General features: G+C 55.4%; 2 protein-coding genes across 3 annotated transcripts; both read right to left on the bottom strand.

Moving 5' to 3' along the window:
- Window positions 1-1,873: 1,873 nt before the first annotated feature.
- On the bottom strand, window positions 1,874-4,396 carry IRF2BP1 (interferon regulatory factor 2 binding protein 1). The gene has a single exon (XM_019754908.2). It carries the CDS (start codon window positions 4,025-4,027, stop codon window positions 2,261-2,263), a length of 1,767 nt encoding a protein of 588 aa, XP_019610467.1. The 5' UTR covers window positions 4,028-4,396; the 3' UTR covers window positions 1,874-2,260.
- Window positions 4,397-6,847: 2,451 nt separating this feature from the next.
- On the bottom strand, window positions 6,848-15,085 carry MYPOP (Myb related transcription factor, partner of profilin). Of its 2 annotated transcripts, XM_074314116.1 has the most exons (3): window positions 14,953-15,085; window positions 13,675-14,225; window positions 6,848-8,155 (listed from the first exon to the last, which is right to left on the bottom strand). In XM_074314116.1, exons 2-3 carry the CDS (start codon window positions 14,171-14,173, stop codon window positions 7,455-7,457), a joined length of 1,200 nt encoding a protein of 399 aa, XP_074170217.1. In that variant the 5' UTR covers window positions 14,174-14,225; window positions 14,953-15,085; the 3' UTR covers window positions 6,848-7,454. The 2 variants fall into 2 exon arrangements, with proteins under 2 accessions (XP_074170217.1, XP_074170218.1); XM_074314117.1 differs by lacking the exon at window positions 14,953-15,085 and having other exon boundaries at window positions 7,315-8,155; window positions 13,675-14,386.
- Window positions 15,086-15,268: the final 183 nt, after the last annotated feature.

Below are 15,268 nucleotides of genomic sequence, written 5' to 3'. Positions count from 1 at the left end.
TTCCCCTTCTGTCTCTATTGTATCTGGATATTTCTCTACTCCTCTTTTCTGAACATCTGTCTGTTTCTACCTCCCTCATCTCAGGTCTCTTGATCGCTCCTGGTCCCTCTTTCTAGGTTTCTGCCTTATTTCTTTCAGTGAGCTGGTCTCTCTACAACTTCCTCCCCACCTCTGTAGTCTCCCACCTTTCCTTAAGTCTCTCTGTGTCTGTTTCTCAAAACCTCTTCACCTCCTTACTGATCCCCAAATAAATCCACAACCCCTTTGCTCTGGACCCACCCTGGTGCTGGGGGGAAGGGGACTGATCCAGCCCCCCACACCCACACAGGTCAGGTCCTCTGCTCTGTTAATGGTTAACCCAACCTCTATCTAGAATACACACACCGGCCAGGCTGGGGGTGACTCCCCTGCCCCCCACCCACCCACCAGCTGTTCTTAAAGGACCAGGTGTCCTCCACAGCTCTTTAGCCCCTGTTGGGGCTGAGGGCCCTGGTGTTTGGAGGCCTCCAGCCCTAAGGATGGGGGAGGGGGAGCTACCCAGCTCTTGGGTCTGCAGAGCTGGGTCTGGGAAGGCCACAAGATTGCCTGGGAGGGGTGCACAGCAGGAGAACCATCCAGCATCTCCCTTGCCCGAGGCTTATCACCAGTTGTATTTAATCAGGGGTAGTTTTCCCAGCCCTGCCCAGAGCCCAGGCTGGCAGTGCCAGGGGTGACTGAACACCTGAGCCTGGATGACTGGGGGAGGGGATGAGACCCCTCAGTTCAAGAACTGGGGGTTTAAGAACTCCAGATGTGGAGGACAAACCACCACCACCACCCCCTCCCTAATATTTGAGAGTTGGGATTTGTGGGTCTGCAAGATGTGTGGGTGGGCCACGTAGGTGACCAAGAGTATGGTTCAGGAAGGACGTCAGGATTTAGCTGATGTGCTACCTGGTTTCCTGTGATCTGGGGCAACCCTGAGTCTCAAGAGCTGTATGACAGTGCTCTGTGGTGGCAGAAATATCATCCCCGATCTCCGTCCATCCACTGGCCTTTGCGCTTGGCATTCCCCCTTCCCGAAATCGCCACTTCTGGGTCGCAGAGAAGGCCTTACGGGTGGGGGTTGGGCTCCTGGGGCAGCCACCCCCCTTAACCCCTGCTTTGCCGCAGCCCGCTCAGGCCCCGCCCCATGACGTCAGCGAGCAGGAAGTCCTGGTTAATGAACAGCCCACCTCGACAGGTGCGGGACAAGGCTTCGCACATCAGAGGCAGCCGCGGGGGGAGTGCCTTTTACCCTGCCAGTCACGGTGTTCTAGGATGGCCGCCGTTGACGCTGGTCTCCCGAGATGGGCCTGAGGAGCCCAGTTCCGGTTTTCCAAGGGTCCTCTTGCGCTCTCAGGCACCACCAGATGCCACAAGCTGCCAGTGTTTCAAAGAACACTGTTAGTGAACCCCACGGAAGTAAATCTCCTTTCCTTGGGCAGTCTCTCTAGCAATCTAGCCTAATTCCCTGACCAGCAAGAACTTACTACCCGTCCCTTCTAGAAAGCCTTCCGATGTCTCTTTCCCCTCCCCTTCCCTCATAGGTGCCGAGTCCTTCTCCTACATCCTGGGTAGATACGGGGGATGGAACAGAAAGGAAACCTAATTTCCCAGCTTGGCTATGGCTCCCATGCAAGAGCCATCCCCATTCTGAGCCTCAGTTCTGTCATCTGGAAAACGGGCCGATTGCTAGAACCTCAGACCAGTGGCCAGCATTTGTAAAGACAGCCGGCGAGCCCGCCTGAGTGAAGAGCGCCACCTGGAGGCTACAACGAAATGTCCTCTCCCTGCAGGATCAGTTCAGTCCCAAAGGGGGCGCAGCAACTCACACAACTAAGGGACCAAGAAGGAAAAAAAACCCCATCTTTCTGTTTATTGAAGGGGGAAAAGGAGGCGGGAGAGGGGGGCAATAAAATGCTTTTGCTTCGTTTATAAAGAGCGAAATTTCCAGGAGGCCCCTTCTCAAGGATGGGGTCACCTCTCCCCCAACTACGAGCAGCAGCAAAGCCAAGCCAAGGAGAGGAGAGAAACTGGAGGGGCCAAGGGACCCCCAAACTCCCTCAGACAGAAGCCACGAACTCCCCCCACCCACCCTCAATGCATCTACCCCAGGGGACCCATCTGGGATGAGGAAGGGGGTATGTACACAGGTGGGGGTGGCACTGGGCTGGGTGGGGAAGGGAATAACTTATCCACAGCAGCGCTGGGTGGCAAGGGGGCAGGGGGCAGTAGTGGCCTAGGGGTCCCGTTCTTTCTTAACCTTGATGTCTCCAGCAAGGATGGTGGCGATCTCGCCCTGCATGAAGGCCCAGGGGACAGAGGAGCCCACCAGTGGGCACTTGTCTCCACTGGGGCAGTACACCTCGCCAGCGGGGCCCTGCGCTTTGATGAACTCTCGTGAGCAGGGAAAGCAGAACTTGTGTCCGGGCACCGAGGGGCACTGGACGAAGTGGGTGTCTTCCAGCCGCTCCCGGCATAGGGTACAGCACAGGGGTGCCCCAGGGGTCGCCCCGGTGCCGCTACCACCTCCGCTAACAGCTTCCGCCCCTGCGGTGGGGCTGACTTCGGCCTCCCCATTGCGGGCCACTAGGCGATGTTGGGCTGCAGGCTGGGCTGTGGAGGAGGCTGCTGGGCTGGCACCCCCTGCACGCCCTGGGCCCCCACCCCCGCCAGCGTCCTTGGGAGAGTGGCCCAGGGCCTCGGCCACATTCTTCAGTGCAGCGATGGGTGAGGGCACACCAGGGGTCTCAGCGGAGTACGGACCACCGGGAGCCACCCAGTGTCGTTGCTGTTGCTGCTGCTGCTGCTCCTCGGTGGTCATCTTCCCAGCCGCCTCACCCTCAGGCTCAGGGGATGCCTTGCGACGGCGTGCTGTGGGCGCCAGGTTGCGGGATGGGGCTCGCGGGGGTGGGCCACACAGAGCTGCAGGAGTTGGTTCTGGGTACTGCTGGGGCAGGGCCTCAGCAGGAGCTGGCTCTCGGAAGGTGCGGACACCATCGGTTAGCAGCTCCCCTAACTGGCGCCATTCCCCAGAGCCGTGCCGGCGTTCATATTCGAGGTACTTGAAGCCCGATGAGGCCAGTGCCTTGCCAGGCTCCCGCAGAGCATCATGAAACATCTGGCGTGCCACGGCCAGGACTCCTGCGTACACGTTGCCAGACCCACAGGGATATTCGGTGAAGAGCTTCAGCTCAAACTCATAGCCTGGTGGGCGAGCAGTAGCATCGAAGGCAAATACCCTCCCCACCAGCCCGTGATCCTTCTTGAAGCGGACATTGAAGGGGGCACAGGCAGACAGCGCCAGCAGCTGTTCCCGCACTGCTTTGGGGCGTCCGTGCCACTCCTCCGCCCTGCCCCGCATGGCTTCGTTCAGTTCTGCCAGACAGTCTGCATTCCTCTGCTGCTTCTCCTTCTCGAAATCGGAGCCGAAGATCGGACGGGCAGGACTCAAGCCGGGTGCCAGCGTCAGACCCCGGCTTCCCAGGCCAGACACCGCAGCTGCCAGCAGCCCGGGGGGCACCAAGCCGGGCATGGAGCCAAGCAGGGCCCTTCGAGCCCCCTCCGCCACGGCGTCCTCACGGCCCAGTCCATTGGCCAGGCGGGACCCCAGGGTGTACTCCAGAGCAGGCGAGGGCAGGGGGAGGCGGCCCGATGATGTGGCCCTGTCATAGCGATCCTGTCCCGAGACGCCACCGCCAGTCCCCGACGGCTGGGGCTGTGCCTGCGGAGGCGGAAGCTGGGGCCCCTGTGCAGCGGCCGCAGCAAGGTCCTTGGTGGCCGGGTGCTTGAGGGCCGGAGGCCCAGGCGAGCGGCCCTCGGGGAGCACGTGGCTGCGCTTGAGCTGGCGGGCAGCGTCGATGAGTAGCTCGATGCGATCCGCGCCCTCAAAGTTCACGCAGCCGCGACACACGGCCTCGCTGAAGTCCCACACCATGGCCCACGGCATCTTGGGCAGGTCGCACAGGTAGCACCACTGGCGACGGGACGCCTGCACCGACGCCATGGCCCCCGCGCGCGCGCCGCCGGGCACAGCTTTCCACCCGCCGCCGACGTTCGATCCGCGCCGTCAACGTTCGATTTGTGTTCCCAGGACAGCGCGAGCCACGGTCGGGCCTCCGGCTCGGCCTCCCCGCCGATCCAGGCCCGGCCCCCCTTCCCCGCCCCCTGGGCCCTAAGCCTTTTTCCCTCACTCCCGCCTCCTTGAAAAGGCAGGCAGAGGCACGTCGGCGCCCCCGCCAGGTCCAGGCTCTAGGCCGAGGCTCACAGGTCGGGCCCAGCGATGGGCCGCAGGCGCCGCCGCCTCCGGCTCCCGCCGCTCCCGCCGCCGCCGCCGCCGCCGCCGCCGCTGCAACGGCCGCCACCGCCTCCACCTCCTTCTGCCCCAGAGGCCGCTTCGCAGGGAAAGTTACATAACGTGCCGGCAAAGCCTTCTGGGAAACGTAGTCCCGCCGGGGCCGGTTCTTAAAGGGGACCGCCAGCAGGCAGCCAGGGGCGGGGGAGGTGGGAGGGGCTCGCCGCTTCTCTGCAGGGCAACGCTTACGGATCCTCGTCAAAGGCAGGGAGTTCGACGCGTTTCGAGTTCGGACACAAGGGTTGGGGGCAGGAACTACCACGGATTCAGAAATTGTATGGGATGGACAGGCTTCCGCGCGCCCAGTTTCTGCTCCCACTTGCTGCGCAGCTTTAAGCAAAAATATTGCCCACTCTGAGGTTCAGTTCCCCTCCCATCAAAAGTAGGCCAGTGACTGGTTAGGAAGGCAGCCGCTCCTGCGGCGGAGCGGAGGAACCCTGATTGGATGGTTTCTGGATAGGGGACGGGAAGCTGGCAACTTGGTGATGGTGGTGAAGGTTTACTTGTAACTACATCTTCCCTAGAATCTTGGGTATCAGACTCTGACCCGGGCCGGCAATAGCCAGAGAAAAGAGAGGACTGAAGACCTCTGGGCCAAGCCTCTGCCTCAGTTGCCTCATCTGCTGAAGGGAGTGGTCGAGCGCCCTTCAACTGTTCCAGCTTTGTGGGCGCGCTCTGGTCTCCAAAGGGTTACATTGCCAGTTTCTCCGCCCCCTAACTTCACTACAATTCCCAAAATGCTCTATGGGGCGGACAAACTGACGCACTTCCGCTGCCTGGGAGGTTGGGGGGGTGCTCCCCGGTGCCCGCTGCCAGTCCTACTCCCGACCCCCACGCCCGTTTTCTGGGGGCTCTGTGTTTTGAGCACGGACTTGAGGGGATCCCCACCCTCTACTGCTCCCTAATTTGGGGAAAGGGAAGGAGGCCAGAGATAGCAAGAATTGAGGTGGGGATCATTTATGTAGGATAGCAAGCTCCAGACCACCATTCTCCAACCTTGAGTGCTTACTACCTGATAGGCCCAACCAAGCTCCGGAGACCGTCATGTTTTTTCCTTCCCGTGTCCGCTACAGTGCAAGGTGGGCTGCGGCCAGAAAGACAGGTCTTCAAGTTCTAACCCACATCAGCGTCTTCCTAAGCTTGGGCCCATGTTAGGAAATATTTATCTTGTCAGAATTAGTGTTTTTCAAACTAATCAGGTGCTGCGTACTCACCTCTCCTCCATCACACTGCAACCATAGCAGATTTTGTTACCCACCTGTATGTTTTCAGCATCCTGTGAAAAAAAATGACCAACTTTTGCCTCGTCCTAAGCAATGTGTACAATCATGGGCTGTATGTATACTAGCTACATTTTCACAAAATTAGGGGTGAGGTTAAAAAAAAATAAGTTAAAACTACATACAGAACCATTAAAAAGGTCATCCGTGTATCACTGAAAATTACCTTTGGGCCATTCTTGAGTACAACACTAGTAGCAGGAGTAGAGTTCTGGCCAGAGGGTGGCTTCAGGTGGAGTGGCTTGGCCAGACAAGTTCAAGGCAAATTCCTTAACTTCTTAGGAAAAAAAATGGAGACCCTAAGATTCTGCTTTTCACTGGTTATCTTCAGGTTAAAATGAAAACAGGTACATAAATGCTAAGCATGATTACTGGCCCAAAAATGAAGCACCATAAATGGAAGTTTTTGTTTTTAAGCTGACCATTATTTCAAAGATTCAGCCCTTCTTCGTTGGGCAATGCTGAGGACACAGCAGTGACTGAGACAGGCTCAGGCCTTGTCCTGACAAGGCTCAGCCTGGTGATAGAGGCAGATGTTCAATTTAAATTTACTCAAATGATAGCTGCATTTTTCAGTAACTGCTGGCGGGCTGTGTGTATCAGTAAAGGTTTTCCTGAGGTGGTCACATTTGAACTGAGAACTGAAAAGATAAATAGAATCTAGTTGTAGGAGAAGACTCCTAAACCAAAAGATGCCCCCTTTGCAGATGAGGAACATAGAGGCCTGTGGTCACATAGCTGGCTAGGGCAGCACCAGGGGCTGAGCCAGTTCTGAGTCCAGGGTGCTAGTTATCTACTTTGCTCCAGGCTCTGACGCATGTTTGGGAGTAAGAGAACCAGCCCCTGCCTTCATGAACTATGGAGGAAACATGCCTTAAACAAAGGCACTTCTTTATTTGGGGACATTATGAAAAAGAACCCCAGAACACAGAGAAGCTAAGAAGCAGACCCATCCTAGCCTGGGAAGGGAATCCAGGATGTTTTCCTGGAGATGACATTTCGGTGGTATCTGAAGGATGAGTAAGTGGAGTAAGATTTGAACACCACTTGATGGCTTTAAAGAAGAAAAAAAAACCACAAAGGCTGGAAAACCACCAGCCTCCAATTTCAAGGGGTGTTACCTGCCCATGGAGGGGTGGGGAAGGTGTAGGTGCTGGAATCCCAGGCCTGTCTCAGCCAGAGCCCAGAGTAATTGTATTAAAAATAAGTTTATTGATATCTTGTTACCACTGAGAAAGGAGGGGGTTGAGCTCTGGAGGTCAGAGCCTGCAATGGGAGGCAGAGGGCCCAACCTACACCTCCCAATGAGAACCTGACCCCCCTTCCCTAGGGTCCAGACTGCTGGATCCTCATTGTCATCCATATTCTGATTTGTCTCGCAACCCCCACTCCCTCCAAAGTCTGGGTTGGGAAGACGAGGAGGCCCCCACAAGTCAATTCTCTTCAAGTCAAGATCAAGAGTGGTTAGGGAAGGGGGTATATACAGACCCACAAGGTTCCCTCCACAACCCACAAAGGGCGATAATAAATAACATAAAATTGATGGCTTAGAAGTCAGGGTTAAGGGAAGCAGCCAGGCAGACAGCGCTGTACTGGAGAAAGGGCTGGGGGCCCATCAACAAGGCCGCCCTGCGAATCAGGCACTAACTAGTACAGGGAGCGGGGTGCTCACGCCCTGCAGCAGGAAGCCAGGGTGCAGCTGGCATGGGGAAGGTGCGTGGCCCCCCTCTGCTGGGCTAAGCTGGGCGAGGAGGTGCAGACAGAAGGAGCAAAGACAAGCTCGGAACCCAATGGCAGAGTCATGGAGATTTCCATCGCCCCCGCCTCTTCCGTGTAGGAAAACCTTTCCTCCTCTTGTGTGGCGGGGAGTCATGGGGAAGAAAGGGGACTGGGGGTGGCCGGGGAGCCCCCTCTTCACTCCTTGGGGCGATGATCACCCCCCTGGCTGCCACCATGGCACGGTCCACTACAGCAGCCACCACCGACACAGGCTCTGGGGTGATCTCCACCTTGGGGGTGGGTGGGGGCAGGATGGGCCTGGGGGGTGGAGGAGGGGGTGGGGGCAGAGGTGGGGGCAGCGGGTCGACTGGGGTTCCCGGCAGAAGGGGTAGCAAGGCACTGAGGGCCTCGCTCAGTTTGGTTAGTCCCTGCCGCAGGGTGCCAGCCAGCTCCCGGATGGCGTTGGCAGTCTCCTGCTGTGCCCGAAGGAAGTCCAGGGAGGGGTCTGAGGCCGAAGGCATGGGCAGAGGTAATGGAGGGGGTGGGGGGCTGGGGCATGAGGGTGCCACTTGGACCTGCTGCGGTGGCTGGGGTGGTGGGGGTGGAGGGGCCGGGGGCGGTGGAGACAAGGCCAGACGGGGCAGCTGGACGGTCTGCAGGGCTGGAGGGGGCGAGGACTCACGCTCCTTGGGCGGTGGGCAGCCCCCTTCTTGGGGATTGCAGGAGGGCCGGGCCCAGGGCTCTGGGCTGCTGGAGACTGCCTTGCCGTGGGCCAGTGTATCTGTGGAGAGAGAGATGTAGGTAAGGTGTGTGTGATCCCGCACTGTTGTCTTCATTTTCCCTTCCCCCTTCCCACCCACCCTGGCCCCAGAGCCATCCTTTTAAAACTGACCATGCGTTGCAACAAAAGCCTTCATACCCAGAGGAGAGAGGAGAGAGACAGTGTATTTAATAATAACCCGGTGGCCTATGACAGCCAGCCTTAGTGAAAATAGGGTCCTGGGGGTCCCAGCTGAGCCAGGCAAAGCCAGCGATCTAGAAGGCTCTGAACCATCTGGATCGTCTGCCCCCCTACACCTCTCAGGCCTCATTGCTGGGTCCTGGAGGTCTGTGCGGGCTGTGAGAGAGGTGCTGTGGCTGGACCAGTAGGGGGCACTTCTGGAGGCTGGGAGTGAGGGCTGGCTCCAGGGTGGCAGGATTTCAATCTCAGCTCCGGGTGGACCAGTTCAACCTCCATCTCCTCTCACGTGGGATCTCATTCATGCTTGTGAACTTGAATCCAGTCCACAGATGCTCCCAGATTTCCAGGCCCAGCTTGAAACTCTCCCTCCAGCTGTGTACTCAGCATACCCCCTTGATCGTCTAGTAACACCTCAAAATAACCCATCCAGAGCTGAGCTCCTGGTCCTCCCCCAACCTTCTCCCTCAGGTACCCCCATCTCAACTGATGTCAGCTCCATCCTAGCTGCATGAGCAAAAAATTCCACTCTTTTTCTCTCCCAAGACCTCATCCATGTACAAATACCACTGGCTCTGCCTTTAAACTAATCCAACATCCAACCTCTTCTGTCCACTTCCACGGCCCCCCACCCTGGTCCAACTATCATTTCCCACCTGGACTATTGCAGCTGCCTCCTCACTGGGCTCCCTGCTTCCACACCTGCCCCTTACAGTTTGTTCTCTCCCAGAGCCTGAAGGGTCCAACTAAAAGACATGTCAGTTATGCTACGGGAAAGAAGCCAGTCACTAAAGACCACATATCACATTATCCATTTATATGAAATGTCCAAAATAGGCAAATCTAGAGAGATACAAAGTGCATTAGTGCTTGTCTAGGTCTGGGCAGAGATAACGGGGTGGGGGTGGGAGCGATGGCTAAGAGGTGCGGGGTTTCTTTCTGGAGTGATGGAAATGATCTGAAATTGACTGTAGTGATGGTCGCATGACTGTGGATATACTAACAGCCACTGAACTATAGACTTGAAATGAGTGGCTTGTGTGGTATGGGAATTCTAGCTCAATAAAGATGTTTTAAAAATACAAGTCAGATGTTGTCTTTCTCTGCTCAAAGCCTGTCTGTGGCTCTCGTCTCACTCACAGGAAAGGCAAAGTCCTCAAGGACCCCGAGGTTCTGTACTATCTGCCCCACTGCCGCCCTGACCTCATCTCCCACCCCTCTCTCTTGTTCACGTGGCTACACCACCTTGGCTTTCGCTTTAGTCCTCAAACACATCAGGCCTGCTCCTGCCTCAGGGCCTTTGCGCTTACTATTCCCTCGGCCTAGTGCCAGATTCCTGCCTGGCTCCCTCCCTCCCCAACTCAGGCCTCTGCTCTAAAAGTGGCCTCCTTGGAAGACTTTCCTTGATCTTCTATCTAAAGTAGCTTCTGTCCCTGTCCTTTTCTCTCCTGACCCTACCTGATTTCTTTTGTAGCACTTATCTCCACCTGGCATGGAATCACTGTGTGGGTTATCTGTCTTCTCCTCCTGATGTCAGCGCCGTCAGGCTAGGGCTTTGTGTTTTTGCTTTTTAATTCAAGTTTATTGGGGTGACAATTGTTAGTAAAGTTACATAGGTTTCATTCAAGCATACAATTCTGTATTACATCATCTATATATCATGTTGTGTGTTCACCACTAGGGCTTTGTTTTATTCACTGTTGTTTACATTGACCCAGCGCCCAGAACAATGTCCAGTGCAAAACTTTTTCTTTAGTGACAAAAGAGCTGTGGTTTCCAGGGTGTGGGCCCCAGGTCCTTGCAACCACTCTCTCCCACAGTCTCCAGCACCTACAGAGGACAGTCCAGCTTCTCTCTAGGGCTACAAAGCCTCAGCTCGGCCTCCTTTCCATCTTTCTTCCTTGCCTTAGGGCCAGTGCGCTGGCAGTTCCCTCTACCAGGATCACCCCTTAGCGCCTGCACCACCCCTTGCCCAGCTCAAATCTCTTTCGGCAGGGAAGCCTGCCTCCCGCTCCTAGGGTACATCAGAGCCCCTGCTCTTCTCTTTCAAATATAACCAGCCACCTCCAGTCCTGAATGCTGGGGGTCCAGACTCCCTGGGGTGGTGGGGGAGGCAGGGAGAGAGACACTGACTACAGCTAATAGCTGTTGGACACTTTCCTGGCCACGCCCTGGGCAAAGTGGCTAAACTCGCCTACATTTTTTTCAGTCCTCTCAGCCATTCTCCTTGATAGGTGCTATCCTTATCACCCCATCTTACAGATAAGGTGACTTGAGGCCCAGAGAGGTGTCACAGAGCTGGTGAAGGGTAGGAGAGGGATCTGAACCCAGGTAGGCTCCAGAGCTCATGCTTTTAACCACTGCATGGGCAGGGTCTGTGGGCCCCAGGGTGGCGAGTCTCACTCATATGGGGCATGAGAATTACAGCCACTCAGAAATATAGCTTTTCGTCTACTGAATATAAGGAATAGAAAGTGGCCCAGCCTTCACGCCCGCAGGGTTCATAGGGGTCATGGAGGGGCCATTATAAGAGTGAAAATCGTATTTATTTGCAGCCTTTGGGCCTCAGTTTTCCTACTTGTAAATGGGTGCATGTGAGAGCATAGGACCAAAGGACCCAATAACATAACATCTCCCTGAGGACCATTACAGGGCGTCACTGACTCACCAGGGCACAGGGTTAAAGTCTGTGCCTGGCACACAGCAAATTCTCAATGTTGTTATTGTTACTGTTCTTTCAAACATTAGGTCAGCGAGATAAGATCCTTAGCTCTCCCTGCAGTGTCAACAAAGACACTTCAGGCTGCCCCAGGATCTGTTTTCTAGTCCTTCAATCATATCAGTTTCTTTTTTGTTGAGTTTTATACAGTGGATAATCTCCATGTAAGATTCTAATCACGGATGCCTTAAGCACATACCTGCCTCAGGGCCTTTGCATGTACTGTTTCCTTCCAGCTGGAGTGCTTTTCCCCCAGATAACCACTTGGCTCAACCTCTCCATTTAAGTCTCTGTTCAAATTTCACTTCCTCAAAGAAGCCTTCCCTTACTACCCTGTCTATAGCAGCCTTCGTTCCATAGCTCACTATCTTCTTAACATGCTTTAGTTTTCTTAGTTATCACCTCCTTTATACGATCTGTTTCGGGTTACTTGTTTGTGGTCCATCTCCCATAACTAGAATGTCAGCCCCATAAGGCAAGGGAAGTTGTCTTTTTCTGCACAGTATTCCTAACATCTACAACAGTGCCTGCCCCAGAATAGGTGCTCAATAAATATTTACTAACTGGATGAATGAATAAAGGGATTGCACAGCTTTTGAAAAAATAAGTTTGCCATGTCTGCTCTGGTTCAATGGAGCCATTTCACAGTTAGAAACACCGAGGTTTGACGACACAAGGGTTCCACGTGATTTTGTCTCTCTCTTGCTTAAGACGTGGTTCCCAAAGGACCTCAAGATAAAGTCCAAAACATGACCTACAGTTATAAGCCACGTGTGATCTAATTCTGGCATACCCATTAACTCTCAGTCAATATTAATTATTGTTATTGCCAGGCAATCTAGCCCAGTAGTTAAGTGCATGGACTATGAGTTGGATACAACCTGTATTCCAGTTTCAATTCTATTACTTACTTGCTGTGTGGCCTTGGGTGGGTGAATGAACCTCTCTGAATCACATGATCCTGAACTCACTTTCTCAAAACCCTTCAGTGGCTCCTCATAGCACTTAGGATAACATTCACACTCCTCACCTCAGCCTGAAGGCCTTGCATGGTCTGGCCTTTACTGATCTCTCAAACCTCATCTCAAAACATTTCCTTTCTTCAATCTATCTACTCTCCGTCTCCCAACTGGGAAACTTCAGTTTCCTAAACCAGCCAAGCTTTCTTGCCTCCAAGCCACTGCACATGCTGTTCCTTCTACCAGGAACACTCTCCCAACTTTTTTTTCCACCTTCACTCTGCATCTCAGTGATAATGTCTCCTCCTCCAGAAAGCCCTCCTTGACCTCCCAGGCTGAGCCAGGTACCCTTCTGGATTCCCACTGCCCAGCCCTGCCTACTCTGCGTCATCACTATGTAGGAGTCTGTCATCTCCACTGGACTGTGAGCCCCAGGAGGGCAGGGCTGAGAATGTCTCTGTCACCACCATGTCCCCAACATTGCCCAGCACAAGGTAGGTGCCTGGGGAATAGCTGTAAAAGAAATACTACGTTCCAAGTCAAGGCTAAGTGGGAATTCTTTTTTTTTTTTTTCTTTTTTTTTTTTAAGATTTTTTATTGGGGAAGGGGAACAGGACTTTATTGGGAACAGTGTGTACTTCCAGGACTTGTTTTTTTTTTTCCCCCAAGTCAAGTTGTTGTCCTTCCAGTCTTAGTTGTGGAGGGCGGAGCCCAGCTCCAGGTCCAGTTGCTGTTGCTAGTTGTACCGGACTCAAGGAGTTGAACTGGCAACCCTGTGGTCGAGAGCCCACCGGCCCACGTGGGAATCGAACCAGCAGCCTTCGGAGTTAGGAGCACGGAGCTCCAACCGCCCAAGCCACCGGGCCAGCCCATAAGTGGGAATTCTTATACTCAGCTTTCCACACCTCCTCTACTCAGGGCATGACCTTGGGAAAGTTACCCAACCTCTCTGAGTCTTTGATTTATAAAATGGTGAAATAGTTTTTACCTGACAACATTGGCAATTGTATCAATAGCTAACAATGAGTTCAGGAGGCCACATACTATGGTGTTTCCCCGAAAATAGGATGGGGTCTTATATTAATTTTTGCTCCACAAGACACATTAGGGCTTATGTTCAGGGGATGTCATGCTGAAAAATCATACTAGGGCTTATTTTCCGGTTAGGACATATTTTCAGGGAAACACGGTAAGCAATTTATGCATATTAGTTCATTTAATCTTCACAGCAACCTCTGAGGTGGGGACTACTTTTTATCCCCATTTTACAGATGCAGAAACTGACCGGCAGTAACTTACCCAAAATGACACAGCTAAGTGGCAAAGTTGTGACTGAAATCCAGTCTGCCTCAAGAGTCACAATCTTACATGACGTTTAATGAAATTCTGCGTGAGCTGATTAACCCCGGGTGTGGCCTCTGGGGCCAGGCTCCCTAGGTCTGGGTTCCATTCCTGACTCGGACAGTCAGGAGACGACTGGTTAAGTCATTTCACTTTTCTAAGCCTCAGTTTCCCCAGATTTAAAATGGGGATAATGACAGCACCCACCGCACAGGGCTGTAGTGAGGATTTGATGAGCTACGTAAAGGGCTTGGACCAGTGCAGGGCATACTGCAAACTTTGTGACTGTTTACTCTTGCTAAGATGATGGTGAAGGAACTCACCTGCCCGTCGGTCTTCCCTGCGGTCCTCGGACAACACATAGCGTTGGGCAGAGGCACTTGGGGCCGGTGGCTTTGAGGAGGCAGCCGCGGGGGGTTGCTCCGCCCCTGCACCAGCTCCTGGCCCCGCCACACCCGGCCCGAGGATGGCAAAAATGGTCTCCTCCTCAGCGGAGAAGGCGTCCTCGGCGGCAGGCCCGGCGCCCTGCGTGGAGTGCGGCACGCGGGCCAGCTTCTCCTTGGTGCGGCGCTTGAAGTCGTTCCAGCGCTTTTGTACCTCTTGGCCAGTGCGCTTCCAACTGGTGATGCCGTTGATCTTGGTGGCGATGCTGTCCCACACACGCCGCCGCTCCGCCACGCTCACCCGACGGCTCTGCACGCCGTAGAGCTGCGGGTAGTGGGCGCGCACCTCCCGAATCAAGATCTGGTTTTCTTCGAACGAGAAGCGCGGCTTGCGCAGCCGGGTGGTCTCTTCCGCTTCGCCCGCCGCCGCCGAGGCCATGGCGCCCCCCGACGCCGCCGTCCGGCCGCCTGGCGCATGGGGGGCGCCGGCGCTGTGGGCACAGGGCGCACGGCGCTGGCGGGGGCTCGGCGTCCCCGCGCCGCCCGCCCCACCCCGGCTGCCGCGACGCCGGCTCTTAAGTCCCGGGGGCCGGGGATGGGGGCCGAGGGCGGACGGGGGCGACAGGCTGCGGGGGGCAGTCCGAGTGCCTAATAATAACTGTCATCCGCTGTGCCTCACCACCTCAGTGCCTTCCGCGGCGCAAAGTGCCACGCGGAAGAGTTGATGGAAATTGGGGGAGGGTCTGAAGGGGTGGAGGGAAACCAAGAAAAGAGAAAGAGGGGATGTCTGCAGGAGTTACAGAAGAATGGGGACAGAGAAGAATGGGAAATGATGGGGAAGGGAGTGTCTCGGGGGTCGAAGAAATCTGGGGGTGATGGGAATAAGGAGATACTGAAGGGGAGATGCAGCAAGAAGGGGGAAGGATCTGGAGCTGAGGAGCGCTCTGGGGGTTCCGGGGCAATGGGGCCTCTGTAAGACCGTTATGAGAAGAGGTCTTCAGAGGGGACGTGCAGGAATAAGGGTGAGGTGGGCACTTCTAGATCCTAAATATTAGGGTCCGCGGGGATTGTGGGGGCTCTGCGGATCGGCAGAAATTACAGGGAGTTCTGGGGGTAATGGTGATCTGGGATTAGGAGAGGAAATGCTGGCTATGCGGGACTCCGGAAAGAATGAGGGTTGCAGAGGGTGGGGACCAACTCGGGCCGCGGGTCACTCACCGGCGCCGCCGCAGCACCCGCCTGCCCGTCGGTCAGGGCTCGGGCTTCTGCGGCCTCTTCCCTCTCCCCGCCTCTCTCCCTCCCCCCCAGGCCCCGCCTCCTGCCGCCAGGAGAGCCAAGGCGCAGGCGCACCTGGAGGCAGTCGGCCCCCAACGCCCTGACCGCCAGGATTTCACGCCCCTTCCACAGCGCAAGCGCAGAATCACCTTCCACCGGCCGATGCCATAAAACAGCACATGCGCAAAACTCTGTCGTAGGCATGCGCACCCCACGTCTTCCACTAGCCGTGGTACCCCGGACTCGTTCCTTGCGCAGG

The sequence above is a fragment of the Rhinolophus sinicus genome, linkage group LG11 (genome assembly GCF_036562045.2).
Source record: "Rhinolophus sinicus isolate RSC01 linkage group LG11, ASM3656204v1, whole genome shotgun sequence".
Taxonomy (NCBI): Eukaryota; Metazoa; Chordata; class Mammalia; order Chiroptera; family Rhinolophidae; genus Rhinolophus; species Rhinolophus sinicus.
The sequence above is the reverse complement of the archived record's forward strand: the minus strand, read 5'-3'. Positions and strand labels throughout refer to the sequence as shown.